The following is a 19603-nucleotide window of genomic DNA, read 5'->3' as shown; positions in this document are numbered from 1 at the left end:
GGAGCACCTTCAGGGAGACCCGCACCACACTCCTGGGCCATGTCCCAGGCCATCGTGAGCGTCTACCCGCTCCTAGCCACCAGAGTATGCTGAGGGAAGGTTTGAATACACTGACTTAACTTTGGAAGGACGTGCTGTTAATGTTAATAAAATGTGCTTCAACTAGGATAAGTATTCTCTATTCGCCAGGTGTGGTGGCACACACCTATAGTCCCAGCTACTCTGGAGGCTGAGACACACAAATCACTTGAACCCAGGAGTCGGAGGTTGCTTGCAGTGAGCCGAGATCGCACCACTGCATTCTGGCCTGGGCGACAGAGTAAGATTATGTCTCCAAAAACAACCAAAGAGACAAAATGGCAGAACTCTGTGCTGGAAGGACTGTCCATACAGACAGGCTAACTCCAGAAGCAGAGCACGAGCTGGGGCATGCAGGGAACAGCCTTCCCAGAAGCCTCTGAATCACACTGCCCATGCATCTGCCCTGCTGCCCTGCAAACAGAGTTGTAGTCAGCCCTCACAGGCGACTACTCTTCCTAAAGTTAGTGCTGCCTATAAAATAAAGCTCCAGAGTTTCCAGCTGGGGAGATAATCTACTGTGTCCCTGGAAATACTGCCCATAGACCATGTTTCCCAAAGTCTTTGTGACCTTGGGCACAAACGGTGTTCCTCTAGACCCAGGCTGAAAAAATCAGCAGAGCACTCAGGAGAGGACAACTCTTCCCCTCCCACTGAGAGCCTTGAGGGTTCCAAGCAGCCTTCACAGAGGGCAGAGGCCAGTGAGAGCAGGGCTCCCAGACAGCAAGCCCAGCAGAGAGTACCGGGGCATCTTGGCAGAGGGCTGAATTAAAACCTCGAGTGAACATGGATTCCTGGAGGCAACTGGAGTCATGTGTGGGCCCGAGATGCAGTCCACCGGATGACAGCTCGTGTGACACTGGCACCACATTTGGGAGCACATGCCTCTGCACAGCCCAGGCCATGAGGGTATGTGCAGTAGATGCAGGCAAGGCCTCCGTCGGCCCCTGCAGCTCCTGGAACTGTAACCACTGGCCTTCTCTTACCTTTGCTTCCTCGGTCCTCAGAAGGGCCCCCTGGGGCCTCCATCTCTCTGTGCTCAGACGTGCCCGGGCCATCATGCCAGGGGCGCTTTCGGGGAGGTAGGGATGCCATGTCCATGCCTTGGAGAGAAGAGGAGCGTTCTCTGCTGGCTGGGGAATGACCATCGTGAGGTGGATGATCAGGGCGGGGAGCATCACGAAAATGTTCATGGCCTGGCCCTGAAAAAGGAAACAAATCTTACAGGAAAACACAGTACGACCAAAAGCAGATGGGAATGACACCGTTGAGAGTGGGAAGCAACTTGACAGCCACCGTTCACTCATGCCAAATGCCCGCCACAGGCTAGGGGGTAAGCCACTTGGACACCAGGGTGCTTCCTCATGTAAGGGGGGCAGGTAAGATTCAGAGAAATGCTTCTCAGGCATTGTATCAAGACATCTTTACAGTCTCAAGTTACTGAGGACCCCTAAGAGATCTTGTTAATGGGAGTTACAATTGTGGATATTTACCATATTAGCAATTGAGACTGAGAAAATTTTAATTCATTTAACTTTATTCTCCAAAAACAATCTAGTGGAAAGAGCAGTCCTGTTTTATACTCAGACAGATCACTGTAATATCAGGCAGATTCTTCTGCTCTGCATTCTACCTGCTGAGATCAAATGCTACGGCTGAGGGACAGGAGATAGCCCAGCCCCCCAGGAGACACGAGCTGGGAAGAGGGGACCCAGTGCACCCCCGCGAGGGCCCTCAGAACTCACTTTGTGAACTGCTCATCTAGAGTTACCCAACAAGTGTTGCCTTTCCTTACCTGGCTCTCTGTTTCCATCCCAGGAATCTGGCTTCCGCCCTCCTTCAAAGCGAGGGAACTCGTCAGGAGTGGGAAGTAAACCCTTCCTTCCTCCTGCAAAACAGAGCAAACAGTGCTGCACTCAGACTGTCCCCAGCGTGGTTACACCCACCACACTCTGCACCCTCTCCTTCCAGACCAGGTGTCCTCAGTGATGTGCTCACCTCGCGGGGTTCCCCGACCTCGGCCTCTGAGATCTCGTCCTCGGGCCGCTTCCTCAGACGCATCAAAATTCTCCTCTGGACCAAAGTCTTCAGGACCAGGAAAACCATCCCTTCCTCTGGGGGGAGCACGACCCTCATGTCTTGGGGGGGCTCCTCTTCTGAAACTGTAGAGAAAACAGCAGAATGTCCATCTTGGGGAACACCCTGCCACTCTTAAGTTCATGTTTCAAAGAAGCATATGATATGAGAAAGCATGATGCAATGCTAATTAGGAGGAAAACAAAATAAAGCTATATATTTTTAAAAGGATACACTGTATAATCCTATTAATACTACCAGAGGCAAAAACAAATAGGAAGGAAACATACCAGAGTGTGGGGTTACTTTAAGCTTCTTTTAGGCTTTTAGGAATAATAACATCAACATGTTTAAAGTGCCTATATCATGCCAAGTACATCTGCTACTTCATTTCATTCTCACAGCTACCATATGAAGCTGGTATTATTAGCAGCTCCACTGATGAGAATACTGAGGCCCAGATTGCTGACGTCATTTATTCAAGGACACACAGTAAGTACTGGTGATCTGAACTCAGCCAGTCTTGACCCTTGGCCCAGGCTCTGTATCACTGCCTCACAAATACTTGTCGTTATCATCTACATTTGTATGATAAACATTTATGACTTACGTAATCAGAAAAACTTACGACTTACATAATCAGAAAAATAGGGGCACAGATCATATGTCAACTATACTGGACCTGTTTGTAGGTAGGGGCTTTGCCATCTGCCCCAGCCTACGGCCTCCACCCAGAGGCAGGCCTCCATGGCCACGAGCTACACTGATGGCCCCACTCCACAGCTGATGGGCACACAGGCTAGCATTTGGCTTACAGGAAGCCATCCACTGACTAGCTGGCAGCCTGGAGCCCTGCTTAGTCAACAGCTTCCCCTTCTCTCTCTCAGGAATTTTGGAGCTGGGAGACTACATTGACTGGGAGTGTTGCTGAGGCAGAGAGGGTACCAGCAGGATGGTGTGGAAGAAGACAAAGTGGCCTTCTGACAGTGCACACTGAGAGGCGGTGGTGCTGCCCTGCAGGGCCCCTCTGCAGGAGCTGCGTGGCCTCCTCCCAAGCTAGGCCTCTGCTCTTCCTCCGGTTTCCATTCCATTGTCTTTTACCCTAACCTTCTACTTAAAAGATTAGATTTTCAAACCTACAGTAAAGCTGAAAGAACAGTACAATGGAGAGCCCAGATCCTCCACCCAGATCAGTCTCTTCTTAATATTTTGCCACACGTGCTTTATTTTCTCTGTCCAGCTACTCACAAACATGTTTTCTAAACCATTTGAAAATCAGCTGCCGACACAATGCTTCACCCCTAAATGCTTCACCCCTAAATGCTTCAGTACCTTTCTTCTAAGAACAAGGACTTTCTCCTGTATAACCACAATACCTTCACACTCTCAGTAATATGTGATTTTATTTAATAATGGCCCTATTCAAATTGCCCCAACTGTCCTCAAAATGTCCTTTGCAGTGCGCTGTTTTAAATACAGAATTCAATCATGACCACGGGCTGTTACTGAGTGGCCACGTTCCTTTGGTCTCCTTTCATCTAGAGTGGTTCCCTCCTCTATTTCTGTTTTCCTAAGCTTGGCATTTTTGAGGGGTCTATCCAGGAGTTTTATGGTATCTATCTCACACTCTAAATTTATCTGATTGTTTCCTCATGATTAGATTCAGGTTGAACACTTTGGCGAAACCCGCTTAGACCTTTTGTGAGCCCATTTGTCTCCATGTTTATGACATAAGGGTGGTGTGGCAACCACAGTTTGCTGTCTCAAAGGTACATTTTTCCCTTTGCAATTATTAAGCACTCTGTGGGGTAACACTGTGACACTGAGAGAACATCTGGCTTCCCCACAATATTTTGCCCAATAGGTTTAGCACCCACTGATGATCCTTGCCAGCATTTGTTATGACATGGATTGCTTATTAAAGAGATGGTTTTCTCAGTCTACCACTCCTCCTACAATTGTCACTTGGCATTCTGCTAGAAAAAAGAGCTCTCTCTCTTCTACTCCCCCACTCCAGCTGCCTTTTTTTTTTCTGAGGCAACGTTTCGCTCTTGTCCACCCTGGAGTGCAATGGCGTGATCTTGGCTCACTGCAACCTCTGCCTCCCCGGTTCAAAGAATTCTCTTGCCTCAGCCTCCCAAGTTCCAGCTACCTTTTTAATACCCTTCTTGGTGCCAAGGTAACTTGACCAAATCACGCTTCCTACAAGTCAAGAGGGTGTGCTGAAGACAAAGGCCAAAACAACAAACTATAGCAAGGGTGGAGCTGGCCAAGAAGAGACATGTGAGCCAGGAGGTCTCAGCAGGGTGCATGTCCTCCCTAAACTCACTATTATGACTGCCCTAGATACTAAGGGATAAAGACAATCCAATCTGCCCTAACAAGAAAATGCCTCCTTTACAGACTCAATGTGTCTGTCCCCCACCGCTCCAATTCATATGCTGAAACCCTAAACACCAGGGCGATGTACTAGGAGGTAGGGCCTTGTGGAGTTAATTAGAACTGAAGTCATAATTATGAACTGGACCCTGATTATGGGATTGTAGCTCCTATAAAAGAGATACCAGAGAGACCTCATGTCCCCGTCCCACCATGTGAGGACACAGTAGAAAGGCAGTTGTCTGCCAAACAGGAAGAGGGCCCTCACCAGATACCAGCCCTGCTGGACCTTGATCAGAAATATCTAGCCTCCAGGAGTGTGAGAAAATAAGTTCCTGTTGTTTAAGCCACCCAGTCTGTGGTACTTTGTTATGGCAGCCCAAATAATACACTTGCTAATGGACTGACTGACCCCTCTCATCTCTCTTTCCCATTTAACAGATCTGTTAATTCAACAGTCAAGAAACGCCCGCAGTGCTGCACTGTTGCTCAGATCCTGAGGGTTTACACAGTGGTGAGGGAACTAAGCCCCCGTCAGCCAGAAGGCAATATGCTTGCAGAAGCTACAGGCAACAATGATTTCCAAGCATTATTGCTTTAGGTCAAGCAGTGCTCAGTGCCATGACAAAACATAAAGCAGAACAAAGGAACTGGAGGTGGCAGGGGGAGGCATCTAACTGGCAGGAGCCTCAAAAAGTTGGGAGCATGTGTTCCGGGCAGAGAGAAGAGCAAACACAGTGTCCCAGGTGCAGGAGCAGGGGTCGAATACCTGAAGAATAGCACAAAGCTGTGACTGCACACCAGCCTAGGCTGTGGGATGCACTGACAGGTGAAATACAATACAAATCAAGACAGAGCGGCCAGGGACAGTAATCCCAGCACTTTGGGAGGCCGAGGCAGGCAGATCACCTGAGGTCAGGAGTTCGAGACCAGCCTGGCCAACAAGGCGAAACCCCATCTTTACTAAAAATACAAAAATTAGCCAGGCGTGGTGGCGCTTGCCTATAATCCCAGCTACTCGGGAGGCTGAAACGCAAGAATTGCTTCAACCCAGGAGGCAGAGGTTGCAGTGAGCAGAGATCGTGCCACTGCACCCCAGCCTGGGTGACACAGCAAGACTCCCTCTCAAAAAAAAGAGAAGAAAACAAGACAAGGTAAAATGTAACATTTTGCACAAGATGCAGAGATTCAATAAACCAGTGAAAATTATGTAGAAGTAAAGCTCTAGTAGTCATAAAAAGCCATGTCAAAAGTTATGCTTGGATATCACTGAGAAAGGGTCTTAAGAACACCGGGAGCCCTTACATCTTTATTTTTAACCTCCCTATCTCCCCTCCCCAAAACAATTGCTTCCTGAGCCCCCACTATGTCATGCTTCTGGGCGGGTCATCAGCCATGCTTTTCTCACCACTCCTGAGTGTGGGATGACCAACCCTAAGTCAACCACCTATTGACAAGAGGAGTAAGAAATGGGATGAAAGGGCTGGGCGCAGTGGCTCATGTTGTAAACCTACCACGTTGGGAGGCTGAGGGGGGTGAATCACTTGAGGTCAGGAGTTAAAGACCAGCCTGGCCAACACGGTGAAACCCCATCTCTTCTAAAAATGCAAAAATTAGCCAGGCAAAGTGGCATGTGCCACCTGTATCCCAGCTCCTCAGGAGGCTGAGGCAGGAGAATCGCTTGAACCTGGATAGTGGAGGCTGCAGTGAAACGAGATCGCTCCACTGCACTCCAGCCTGGCAGCAGAGCAAGACTCCATCTCAAGGAAAAAAAAAAAAAACCAGGATGAAAGGACACAGATGGACGGCTAAGGAGCAGTCAGTGACTACAGTAAAAGCTGAAGTGCTGAATAACATGGGCCTGAAGCCCAGCTCCAACACCTACCACCTGCCAGACCTCACAAAGTCAAGACTCTGCTCTTATTCTGTCTGAACCTGTATCTATAACTGATGCTGACATTTGCACCTATCTCACAAATTCTTTAAATAAAATGAGGTCATTAATTTCCTGTATTAAAACAAATTCCTTGAATTAAATAAGGTAACAACATCTGACACAAAGTAAACACTCCTCAAGCCTGTAATCCCAGCACTTTGGGAGGCCGAGGCGGGTGGATCACGAGGTCGAGAGATCGAGACCATCCTGGTCAACATGGTGAAACCCCGTCTCTACTAAAAATACAAAAAATCAGCTGGGCATGGTGGCACGTGCCTGTAATCCCAGCTACTCAGGAGGCTGAGGCAGGAGAATTGCCTGAACCCAGGAGGCGGAGGTTGTGGTGAGCCAAGATTGTGCCATTGCACTGCAGCCTGGGTAACAAGAGCGAAACTCTATCTCAAAAAAAAAAAAAAAAAAAAAGTAAACACTCAATTATCATCATCTTTAATTAGTCTTACTAATTCCTGGGGGTTTTTTTTTGTTTGTTTTTTGTTTTTTCCTTTTTAACAGACAGGATCTCACTCTGTAGCCCAGCCTGAAGTGCAACGGCATAATCATAACTCACTGCAGCCTCCTGGCTTCAGGTGATCCTCCCACCTCAGGTTCCTGAGTAGCTAGGACTATAGGCATGCACCACCAAACCCAGCTAATTTTTACATTATTTTGTAGAGAGAGAGTTTCATTACGTTACTGAGGCTGATCTTGAATTCCTGACCTCAAGCAATCCTCCCGCCTCAGCCACCCAAAGTGCTGGGACTACAGGCATGAGCCACAGGTCATGGGCTAATTCCTGTTTCTTTCTCCACATTTCTTCTTTTTTTTTCCCCTTGAGACGGAGTTTCACTCTTGTTACCCAGGCTGGAGTGCAAGGGCGCGATCTCGGCTCATGGCAACCTCCACCTCCTGGGTTCAAGCAATTCTCCTGCCTCAGCCTCCTGAGTAGCTGGGATTACAGGCATGCGCCACCATGCCCAGCTAATTTTTTGTATTTTTAGTAGAGACAGGGTTTCACCATGTTGACCAGAATGGTCTCGATCTCTTGACCTCGTGATCCACCGGCCTTGGCCTCCCAAAGTGCTGGGATTACAGGCGTGAGCCACCACGCCTGGCCCACATTTCTTCTTAAATGTCCCTTAAACTCCCCAAGCAGACTGAGATGAGAGTTCAAGCCTGATCTATGTTCAACAGGAAGATTATTTTTCAGTTTAAGTTTGTTAAGATTATTGGGCAATTACACAATAATTGCATCTATTTTGCGACCCCTTTATTTCCAGTCTAGGTAGCTACCTCACGTTTCATCATTCTAGTCAAGAAGAACCTGGAAACTTTAATTCAGATCCCAGCAAGTCTCATAGTATACTGATCCTCCCATCTCTTTAAAAGGACCAAAAAATTTTAAAAAATAAGCAAAAAGAAAAAGACTTCTGAACAGCAAAGATTAAAACTAGACTAAGGTTAAAAAGCACACTTTTTTTAAAAGTCCAAATGCAGACTCTAGAGAGTGTAGGGCTAGTAATTGATATAATTATCCTTCCTCAAGAAAAGAAGAGATCTTTGTGGAGAGCAGATAAAAAGCTCCACTGAACATAGAATGGGCCCACAAAGTATCTGTCCCACCTTTCTTCTCTGCGCCCTCGGAAACGTGGGTCCTCAGGATCCCGGGGAAAACGTTCGTCTCCAGGTCTGCGGCCTTCCCATGCCCCCGGAGGGCCTCGGGCTGCACCCCGGCCATCCCCTTCGCTGAATTCCCTGTGATCAGGAGGAAATGGAGGCCCAGGGCCCCCTCGCCTCCACTTCTCTTCTTGCGGCAAAGGTCCTCCTCGCCCCTCAAATTCACGTAACCGGTGGCCAAAGCGCTTGTCGGGGTGGAAGTCATCTGGTCTGTTGAAGTCATCAGGGAAGTCTGGGTGAGGGCCACGCCTATCAGGGGGACCCCTGCAGTCTTGGCCACCCCGGAAAGGCCCCCTCTCGGGCCCATGCTCAGGCCCGCCGCTCTGCTCATGCCGCCTCTCTGACATCGGGCCCATGTGATGGTTTGGAGGGCCGCGGGAGTCACCTAAAGGAAACAAAGCTGACTTTACCACGTCTTCCAGGAAACCTGCTGACATAGGTCTGATCTGCAGCATCTTCACATTTCAGAATGCATTCTTTATTGAGAATGTTTTCCCTCCTTGGTTCTCAGCTTAGTTACATGACACATGTCCCTGAGGCACTGTACAATAGAAAGAACAGGAGCTTTGGGGTGCCGACTTCAGTGTCATCGCCCACTAGCTAGCGCCAATTACTAATCTCAAATGAGATCAGCAGCGTCTGTCCATGTCTTATCATACACTGGAAAATCAGAGAGCTTCCTGGGCCTCAGAAGGAGCTTCCTTTGTCTGCCCCTATTCTTTCAGGCATTGCATTAGGGCCACCTGCTCCACATCCAAGGAGGACACAACAGAGGAAATTAATACTGCAGGCCAGGAAGCGCACCAAGAATTCACCTCTGTACCCATCAACAGGGTGCCACTGCTACCACCCATGACATCCCTCCTCTAGCCACGGCGTGTTGCACTTGATTCCTTGTTGCATGGAATCACCGGCCTCTCGAATACCTGCCTGATGACCAAACAGCCCTGCTGGGCTTCAGTTTCCAGGTCTTCTGCACCTATCTATGAATGTTGTTTCTCATATACATACAATATTCTCACCATTCTCTGACGACGGTGTTTGGAATCCCACAGAAGGTTTCTAAAATATTTGAAAATATGTATCATAGCGAAAGTACTGAATAAAATGGAAAGATGCCAGTTAAATGTCTGATGGTTAACTTAGTTCACCTCCTAACTTTGAAGGGACCGTTTTCCCAGCTACTGAACTATTGCGGCTTTTATAAATGTTTACCTATTTTTGTCAACATACAATTTAAATCAAGCACTCTTGATATCAAGCGAAAGGATACTCTTGATTCTAAAAACAAAAACTGTGGGCCGGGCACAGTGGCTCAAGCCTGTAATCCCAGGAGGGGATTACTTTGGGAGGCCGAGGCGGGTGGATCACGAGGTCAAGAGATCGAGACCATCCTGGTCAACACAGTGAAACCCCGTCTCTACTAAAAATACAAAAAAAATTAGCTGGGCGTGGTGGCGCGTGCCTGTAATCCCAGCTACTCGGGAGGCTGAGGCAGGAGAATTGCTTGAACCCAGGAGGCGGAGGTTGCGGTGAGCCGAGATCGCGCCATTGCACTCCAGCCTGGGTAACAAGAGCAAAACTCCATCTCAAAAAAAAAAAAAAACTGTGTTAAGTGAAATTCCTCCACTGAGTAAAGGTCATGCCTTTTACTGCGTTTCCCTGGCAATAAAGACAAACCCCTCCTGTACCCCAGCCAGCCATAATTTTTAGCCTCCCAGCATCCTTCTTCTTCTTTTTCTTTTATCTTTTTTAGAGACACAGTCTTACTCTGTCACCTAGGCCGGAGTGAAGTGGCGTGATCTCAGTTCACTGCAACCTCCACCTTCCAGATTCAAGTGATTCTCCTGCCTCAGCCTCCCAAGTAGCAGGAATTACAGGGACCACACCTGACTAATTTTTGTATTTTTAATAGAGATGGGGTTTCACCATGTTGGCCAGGCTGGTCTTGAACTCTTGACCTCAAGTGATCCGCCCTCTCAGCCTCCCAAAGTGCTGGGATTACAGGCATGCACCATTGCACTTGGCCCCTCCCCTTTCATTTTCATTCATTTCTATTGGCTGTGTCAATTGCTGCTTACCATACAACATATACAAAACACTTGGAAATCTCAGGATAATACTGTGCCATTAAAGGAGTCTCTCTCCTCCAGCTCTTTCTGTCCCATCTGTCTATTTTACCAGTCCTCTCCTCTCTATTCAGCAGTTTGCGAAGATCCTAGCTCCATTTCCTTCTGGCAGACAGGCTCCCTCACTTCTCAGTGTGTTCCTGCAGCTAATGGCTTCTTCCCTGACATGATGTTGCTTGAACTTAGCGTAACCTCAGACACAGCAGACCTTTGGTGTAAGGAAGGTAAACGTATTCCGTTTGAACTTATTAATCCTATGAATATTAATCCTCCCATTACCTCTATCTGTTTAAAAGTACCCTGCTCGCCGGGCACAGTGGCTCAAGCCTGTAATCCCAGCACTTTCGGAGGCTGAGGCGGGTGGATCACGAGGTCGAGAGATCGAGACCAACCTGGTCAACATGGTGAAACCCCGTCTTTACTAAAAATACAAAAAACTAGCTGGGCGTGGTGGCGCGTGCCTGTAATCCCAGCTACTCAGGAGGCTGAGGCAGGAGAATTGCCTGAACCCAGGAGGCGGAGGTTGCGGTGAGCCGAGATCACACCATTGCACTCCAGCCTGGGTAACAAGAGCGAAACTCCGTCTAAAAAAAAATAATAATAAAAAAAATAAAAAATAAAATAAAAAATAAAAAAAAGTTCCCTGCTCTTCAAGGAAAGAAACCCACCACTACAAATTGAAAGGGGTGTGGCCACCAGTGATGGGGTGGCAGAAGCAGTTAATCCAGTAGGGGATGGCAGGGCCACTTTCTCGGCTCTCCCTTCTCCCTTTGGTCCCTGGGAGACGAAAGGAGGAAGAGAAAGAAAGAGGGTGGGGGATAAAGAGAAAAGGGAAAGAGCAAGGATGAGAGGAAAGGAGGTGGAGACAGACACAGGGCAGGGAGAGGAAGAGAGACAGCTCTCAGTTTGCTGATGGCAATAACCTGGGGGATAAAAGACTCTCCTTTTGCGTCTCTAGTTCCCTGTGAGCCACCTTCCTTCTGTACAGCCTCTGCTAACACTTCTACACAGTGGGACAGAAAGAAACTCTGTCTAGTTCCCTTATCTCTTTCTACCTCTAGCATCACACATAAATTCAAGACTGAGCTTAAATTCACAAAGTCCTAGGACTGTAATGCTGACAAGGACTTTTCGTAACTGGATAAAATGGGGGCAAGAATCTTAACATGTACCACACAGTGCTGTGGGCTTAGCCAACTAAAACTAAGAGAGTCAAGTTCTGTGAAGGGCAACCTCTGCGGTCCTCCTGATTCTTGGAGTTGTGGTTTCTCCCCACTATGAAAGTGTGTGTTGAACATAACAGTGTTTCCTCACTCCCCTCCATCCACACTCCCAGGGTCACCCCCTTCAACTCTGCCCAACAGCGTGCTGCCCACCACGCTCCTGCTCCAACTCTGCAAAGCAGGGGATGTCCCACTGATCTCAGAGACCATGGTGCCCTGCGCGCTCTCCTTCAACCCTAGGATTAACTCTAAACTTCCAAATAGCCCCACATCTACATACTAATCATTCTCATCTCGTTGCTTTTCATATCAACAACCTGAGGAACCACATATGGGTAGAGTGCTTTCTTCTTTTCAAATGGTGCACAACTATGTAACCAGCTAAAGAATTCAATATATGACACGATTTGAGAGGAAAAGGGTGTGATGATAAAAACACTGTCAAAAACTTGAAGCAGAAACAATTCATCTCTTCAGGATGACAGAAACACGCTTGCACTCACTGAGCACAGGAACCACCTGCATTGCCAACAGAGGGGCAAGGCCAGCCTGCCGCAGGCATGACTGCCTTCACTGTCCGCTTCTGGGGTGAGGAGCTTACTTCCTCTGGCCAGTGTTGTTGCCTAACTAAATATATCTAAGAAAACAACCAAAGACAAAGCTCTTACCTGAATGACCATGCCCTCATTTTGCCCAGAGGTTCAAATGACCAGTCTATTAATGACTGACCAACAAAACTGTTTACTGTAAAATGTGCACAAAGGTGGCAGAATATAATATTTTATTCAGCTGAGCAGATATTTACCTTTGTTGGGGCCAGGTCCTTGTCCGGGGTTCAGAGGAGGAATGCGACCTTGTGCACCCTGCTGCCCTAGGCCTGGTATCAGGGGTGGGGGGCCTGCATTCTGTCCTTCCTGAAAATAGGTTTTTAAAGTGAGGGTATGAAATCACAGGCTTGTGCTTCATAAATAGCAATTGCATTATGACAAGATAAAAACACCCAGTAAATATTTAGCTAGTGAGATGATGGCAAAATTGTCCTTAAATCAGGAGAAAGGAGATAACTTCTCTTAATAGATTTTTTTAAAAAGCACTTGTGCCGGGCGCGGTGGCTCAAGCCTGTAATCCCAGCACTTTGGGAGGCCGAGGCGGGCGGATCACAAGGTCAAGAGATCGAGACCATCCTGGTCAACATGGTGAAACCCCGTCTCTACTAAAAATACAAAAAATTAGCTGGGCATGGTGGTGCGTGCCTGTAATCCCAGCTACTCAGGAGGCTGAGGCAGGAGAATTGCCTGAACCCAGGGGGCGGAGGTTGCAGTGAGCCGAGAACACGCCATTGCACTCCAGCCTGGGTAACAAGAGCGAAACTCCGCCTCAAAAAAAAAAAAAAAAAAAAAAGCACTTGTATTTTAAAACTGTTGACAACTTTTATTTAAAATTAGATCTTTACTTGTAATGCAAAAAAAAATAAAAAATAAAAAAATAAACCATCAATGGAAAGTCAGAAATCCTAACACAGTAACACTAAATTAAACCAATCAAAACAACTGGTTTAAGTAACTGGTCTGATTAAAGTGAACCAAGTTAGATTTCAGGGTAAAAGAAGTAAGAGCACAGATTTTCATCAGGCAACTTCTGAAATCTGAAATGCCCTACAAACTATCAAATCTTCAGACTCATCCTACCAATATTTCTATAGGTCAGTTAAAATTTCAGAATCATGCTTTTCACGTATAGAATATTTTACTACTCGGCACAATAAAAAATCCCATTGAATTGTCCCAGAAACTCAGGCCGGTCCTTGTGACTGTGACATGTTTATAAATATTTCAGTTATATAACACAGTAGCTAAAGTTCATTTCTTAATTCTCCCAAATAAGAACTGTTCATTTACTACCAGAAAGTCAGGAAAATAACTTATAATAAATATATATACATACCAACTGAGCAATAAATTAATAAAATATATAATACTTCAAGTTTTAGGGCAATTTAGAATGGCAATCCCATATTTAATTCAATTCATCCTAACTTCTGAGAAATGCCAAATAAATATCTGGAAATAACTCAGATGCCATTACATTCTCCATTGGTATGACACTTTTAAGTTCTGGAAGATCTACTGAAGAATAGCATGTAATTTATTTGTCTTAGCTAGTTAGCTGAGTTCAGGAACTCCAGTGGTTACCTTTACATTAGGGATTTCTGGTGGTACTTGAAAAACCAAAACAAGACTGCTTTCTACATCTGTAGCATCCCCTTTCTCCAAGTATCTCAGGGAGTCAACGTTGGCTCGCTCGCTCACTTTTGGTCCACAACTGGACCAAAAGTGAGTTTTCAGGAACAAAACTCAATTATTCAGACCCAAGTAATGCCTCCAGACTAAGAACTTCAAAAAAACATAAAAACCACAGAGCCGAACAGTATTTAAATCTATTTCTGCTCATGCAATTCTTTTTGTAATTCACTCCCGTAAGCAACCTGAATTCTCCTCACATCATCTCTCAAGCACAAGCTCAGCGAATGAGTAATAATAATTGGCTAACAAAAACAGAGTCCTCAAAAAAGGAGAATTTCTACAGAAATACTCCTTCCTGCCAACACTTTTATATGTGAGCCGGAAACAACTTGAGCAGAGTTTCATCCAAAGGTCACAATTTCCGGAATGCTCAACTCTGAAGTCACAGGTCTCTTGATTACTATTCATTGTAATAAACAGTGAGGTACAGAGTCTACAGTACACTCATGAGTTAAATATCCCATCGTATCTTTCAAAAGTAGACTTGGCAGACAGGAGGTGACTCAGTGGCTGGCAGGCCCATGGAACACCAGGCTGCAATGTGAAGGGCCCGGAAAAGGGGGCATGATGGCCTTAGAGCTGGCCACCATGTAAAACATGCCTCCTTCTCAGGGTCACAGCTCTCTTGGAGCCCTGGGACAATGATCAACTATACTCAAATTAGAGTGGATCTTTTCTGGAAGAAGCTCTATTACAAAAAGAGAGAAAAGGTGAGAAGTAAAAACAAATACTGAGATGTACTTAATGGGGGTATAACCTAACATCATTTTTATGATTTCCCTCTTCAGCCAGGATGCTAGTGTCTTGATAAATATTGCCACTACTTGATAAATATTTCTACCCAGCTGTGACCGTTTTCCACAATACTCAGCAGTATCACTTCTGTGAAGAGTGTACTTTCCCAATGCATTAATGCCTGTAAGTTGGATATGAATAATACCTGGTTGAAGGGGGCCCGGGGCCCATCACCTAGCAGAGGTGTTTTCTGTTGCTGAAATGGTATTGGCCCTTGAGACGGATGTGGCCCTCTTGCTGGGTTCTGCTGTCCCTGAGGTCCGGGGGGTCCTTGCATGCCACCCTGGGGTGGAGGTCCTAAAGAGCCCTGGGGTGGCCCCTGCTGACTTTGTGAGCCTGGAGGCCCTCGCAATTCCTGGGGAGGTCCCAGCATTGATCCTTGGGGTGGAGGCCCCTGCATGCCTCGGATCTCTTGAGGACCTCTCATTTCCTGAGGGCCATGTCCCAGTAGTCCACTTGGAGGGTGAGGTCCTCTCATCTCTTGAGGCGGGTGGCCCATCATCATCCCTTGGGGAGCAGGACCCTGGTTCTCCCGGGGGCCTGGAGGCCCCTGCATTCCTCTTGGATTCAATCCCATCAGAGGTCCCTGAGACACAGGACCTTGGATCCCTTGAGACCCTGGCCCGCCTTGGATCCCATGAGGATGAGGAGGTCCCTGCATTCCTCTGGGACCAGGTGGTCCCTGCATACCTTGAGTACCAGGAGGCCCCTGTGGGCCCAAGTGACCCTGGGGACCAGGCGGACCTTGTGGGCCTATGTGACCCTGTGGGCCAGGCGGACCCTGAGGACCCATATGACCTTGAGGACCAGAACTACCTTGTGGTCCAGGTGGCCCTTGAGGTCCCAAAGGGCCATGAGGTCCAGGATGCCTCTGCATTCCTTGGGGCCCATGCATGTCCTGAGGCCGTGGCAACCCCTGGGGTGGGCCCTGGGGTCCCTGTGGTCCCATGAATCCTTGTGGCCCCCCACCTCCCTGATGCAGTGGAGGACCTTGTGGTCCCATTTGTCCCTGAGGTCCAGGAGGCCTAAACTGTCCCTGTGGACCTGGAGGCCCCATTTGAGCCATGTTCATTGGCATCTGCTGAGATGGGTGGGGCTGTTGAAAACCTTGAGGAATCTGAGACATTGGACCTTGTCCTTGAAAAGGCTGGGGTCCGAGGAGAGGGGTGCCAGATGAGGGAGGAGGCTGAATTTGCTCGACCTGTTTCTGTGCAAGTCTTTCAATTTTAAGTTGCTGGAAAGAAAGAAAGAAAAAAGCATGTTGAATAAATAAGCCAGAGTCCTTGAAGATGCCAATATTGCTATCATGTATTCCATTAGTGGACCCTCAAAATAAACATAAAAAATCCTCCAACTCTTCATGCTCCAATGGTAATAGAGTCCATGAAACACTCAAGCACCGTGAGGAGTTTTAGGTCCTTTCTTATTAAGTGCTGGAACACCGCAGTAAGGTTTTTTGTTTTATGTTTTTTTGATTTTCTGTCCCCCAGGCTGGAGTGCAGTGGTGTGATCATGGTTCTGTACAGCCTCACCCTCCTGGGCTCAGGTGAGTCTCCCACCTCAGCCTCCAGAGCAGCTGGGACTACAGGTACATGCCACCACACCCAGCTAATTATTATTATTTGTAGAGATAGGGTCTTGCTATTGTCCAGGCTGATCTCAAACTCCTGGGCGCAACTGATCCTCTTGTCTCAGCCTCCCAAAGTGCTGGGATTACAGGCGTGAGCCACCATGCCTGGCCTAGTCAGGATTATTTATATACATCTTGATCAGGAGAAGCCCAATAATTTACCACCATTGTATCATTCTTGGTAGCTAACATAGATAGGAAAAATAAGAACAAGCTACCTGCTGTATGATCTGACAAGAAAAATTCTTTCATAAATATGTGAAATCAAATTAAAACTATGTTGCCTTTATCTTTTCTATTAAAAATGTATATGTAACTTAGATCTACTCACTGCCCCATTAATTTGGTTTTATGTTGTTGTTGTTGTTGTTTTTGAGATGGAGTGTCACTTTTTCGTGCAGGCTAGAGTGCAGTAGTGCGATCTCAGCTCACTGCAACCTCTGCCTCCAGAGTTCAAGCAATTCTCCTGCCTCAGCCTCCCGTGTAGCTGGGACTACAGGTGCGTGCCACCACGCCCAGCTAATTTTTGTATTTTTAGTAGAGGCAGAATTTCACCATGTTGGCCAGGCTGGTGTCGAACTCCTGATCTCAGGTGATCTGCCCGCCTCAGCCTCCCAAAGTGCTGAGATTACAAGTGTAAGCCACCACACCTGATCCTAATTTGGCTTTAGAAGTCCAATATATCACTCAAGGAAGTCACTTTTAAAAAAACATTAGGCTTGGTGGTGCGTTCCTACAGTCCCTGCCACTCAAGAGGCTTACATGAGAGGATCACTTGAGCCCAGGAGACAGAGGTTGTAGTGAGCCACGATCATACCACTGCATTCCAGCCTGGGTGACAGGGCAAGACTGTCTCAAAAATAAAAGAAATAAAAATAAATACATAGCACATTTTTTAAAATTTTATGAAACAGGATTCTTTTAGAAACTAGTCTTCTAGCATAGCAACAGGAAATGGTGGTATGTGTCAAACCCATCAGAGAGTCACTTCACTTTTCCTTACGAACATATCAATGAAAATGTCACCACCACCATCTTAGAGCATCTTGAATTCCCCGCTAAAGAGCTTTACACACCTCCAGAAGTTGTGGGTTAGTATACTGTAATGTAGCCATTTCTTGCTCAATTTCTGCTTGTGTTTTTTTCTTCTCTTCCAATTTAATGTCCTCTTTTCTGTCATTCAGCACCTCATTTGGAGCAGGTATTGGAACTTTATTTTGCATCCAAGCCTTGGGAAATAAGAGAATATTAAACTATACCCTAAGTATGAAAATCACAATGATAGAATGAGAAAACCACTCTACAATGTCATCTAACCTCTGAACTGTCTTTATTTCTTTTTACTTTTTCTCCATGACTCAAGTACATGACTCATGCTAATTTGTAAGGACATGGGAATAAATTTAGGCAGACATATTACTAGGTAGAAATTACTATGGTGAGCCCGGCACGGTGGCTCACGCCTGTAATCCCAGCACTTTGAGAGGCCAAAGGTGAGTGGATCACCTGAGGTCAGGAGTTCAAGACCAGCCTGGCCAATATGGTGAAACCTCATCTTTATTAAATAAAAAAAAAAAAGAAAAGAAAAGAAGAAAGAAAGAAATTACTATGGTGATAAAAGCTGCAAGATACTGCATGTTATTAAGAATGCAAAGCTTGCCAGCCTCTTCACAGGGCACATGCACTTTGTGTTGAGGGGACAAATAAAGCAGAATGTAAATAAACAACGGAGAAGAGAATCAACATACTCCCTCTGCTCCGTGCCTCTTTCTTCTATTTCCTCTCATGGTGTGGATGATATTTCCTCTCATGGTGAGGACAGAACAGAGAAGATTCATAACAAACTCAAGATGACTGCAAAGCAGGAGATGAAGACCATGTCTAAGAGTGAGTGAATATGGGAAAAAATACTCCAGTACAGAAACACCTTCAACAGCGAGATAATCCAAGAGAAACGTCAAACTAACCAACCAAAACCTATCTGCATGGATTGGGTGGAGTCACTTTTACTTACCTGCTGGAACTGAGCAGGAATGGGTTTTGCGTAAGGAACTTTCTTCTGAGGCACTTTTTTCTGGTCCTTTTGCATCACTTCCTCCATTCCCCAATCTAAACCTGGAATTGTCATTTCAATTTCATTTGATTCATCTTTCCCTGTAACCATAAAGAAAAGTAGTTTGTCTCTTAAATAAAAGAAATTGGCTATTGATCAATGAACACATTATTGTAAGAATACATTTTAAGTATTATGCAGTTTATATCATTTTTATCAACATTTCTCAACATAAATCATTTTGGTATTTCAATATATTTACCAGGAAGATAAGAAACACGTCAAGAAAAAAATTATACAAATAAAATGTATCTGTAAACTTCTCTTACCCATCTGTTCTTGTTCCATTGCTAATTTTAGTTGTTCTGGTATTCCCATTCCTGGAATTACTGCCAGGCTATTAGGTTCAAGGTCATCTATAAATAGTAATACACCATTGTCAATAGAAAATTTACAAAAGTAGAGACTTGATAAAATTAATGCTTTATAAAAATGATGTCACTAATGATTTATAAATAAATCTATAAAATTAAAATTCATTTTGTATAATCTTCCCAACATCAAACCCTTCTATAGCACAATATCAGATTTCAAAGGACAGATGTGCAAGAGTCTCACCATATTCTACTCCATCTTCAGACATTCCAGGTAAAAGGTTTAGATTGTATCGATCTCTCATTTTATCACCTGGTCGATTTCGAGTCCAGAATTTGCTATAAAAGTAATGACAAGGGAAGAGAAGCATGGTGTCAGTATTTTTCTGGGTACTTAACAGTACTAGACAGACCTTTGGTAAACACAACAAATTTTTACAATTCATTTCTTCTACAAATTAAAAATGTGAGGCTATGGCAGGAGGACCGAGTCCAGGAGTTGAGCTCAGCCTGGGCAACGTAGTGAAACCTTGTCTCTCCAAAATAAAAATTTTAAAGTTAGCTGAGTGTGGTGGCACACACCTGTAGTCTCAGCAACTCAAGAGGCTAAGGTGGGAAGGTGGCTTGAGCCTAAGAGTTTGAGGCTGCAGTGAGCTGTGATCTCACCACAGCATTCCAGTCCAGGTGACAGAGTGAGACTCGGTCTCTTAAAAAAATAATAAAAATAAAAATGAAATGTGGGGCTGGGCAAGGTGGCTCATGGCTGTAATCCCAGCACCTTGGGAAGCTCAGGCAGGAGGATCGCTTGAGCCCAGGAGTTCGACATCAGCCTGGGCAACATGGTGAAATCCCATCTCTACAAAAAATGCAGAAATTAGCCCGGTGTGGTAATTGGTGTGGACTATTGGTGTGCACCTATAGTCCCAGGTACTCAGGAGGCTGAGATAGGAGGA

General features: G+C 46.0%; 1 protein-coding gene across 2 annotated transcripts in view; it reads right to left on the bottom strand.

Moving 5' to 3' along the window:
- The window catches only part of WDR33 (WD repeat domain 33), a 117544-nt gene that overhangs the window by 1634 nt on the left and 96307 nt on the right, over nt 1-19603 (bottom strand). Inside the window, exons 12-21 of one of the 2 annotated variants that reach the window (XM_003931598.4) lie at nt 18895-18989; nt 18606-18692; nt 18238-18377; nt 17300-17452; nt 14739-15827; nt 12301-12409; nt 8090-8528; nt 2077-2240; nt 1874-1966; nt 1065-1280 (exon numbers count right to left, since the gene is read on the bottom strand). In XM_003931598.4, coding sequence (XP_003931647.1) covers nt 1065-1280; nt 1874-1966; nt 2077-2240; nt 8090-8528; nt 12301-12409; nt 14739-15827; nt 17300-17452; nt 18238-18377; nt 18606-18692; nt 18895-18989 — 2585 coding nt within the window. The remainder of the gene's footprint in view (nt 1-1064; nt 1281-1873; nt 1967-2076; nt 2241-8089; nt 8529-12300; nt 12410-14738; nt 15828-17299; nt 17453-18237; nt 18378-18605; nt 18693-18894; nt 18990-19603) is intronic. The other variant, XM_074399807.1, reaches the window with a different exon arrangement.

The sequence above is a fragment of the Saimiri boliviensis genome, chromosome 5 (assembly GCF_048565385.1).
Source record: "Saimiri boliviensis isolate mSaiBol1 chromosome 5, mSaiBol1.pri, whole genome shotgun sequence".
In the NCBI taxonomy this organism is placed as follows: Eukaryota; Metazoa; Chordata; class Mammalia; order Primates; family Cebidae; genus Saimiri; species Saimiri boliviensis.
This window is presented reverse-complemented; position numbering and strand designations above follow the sequence as displayed.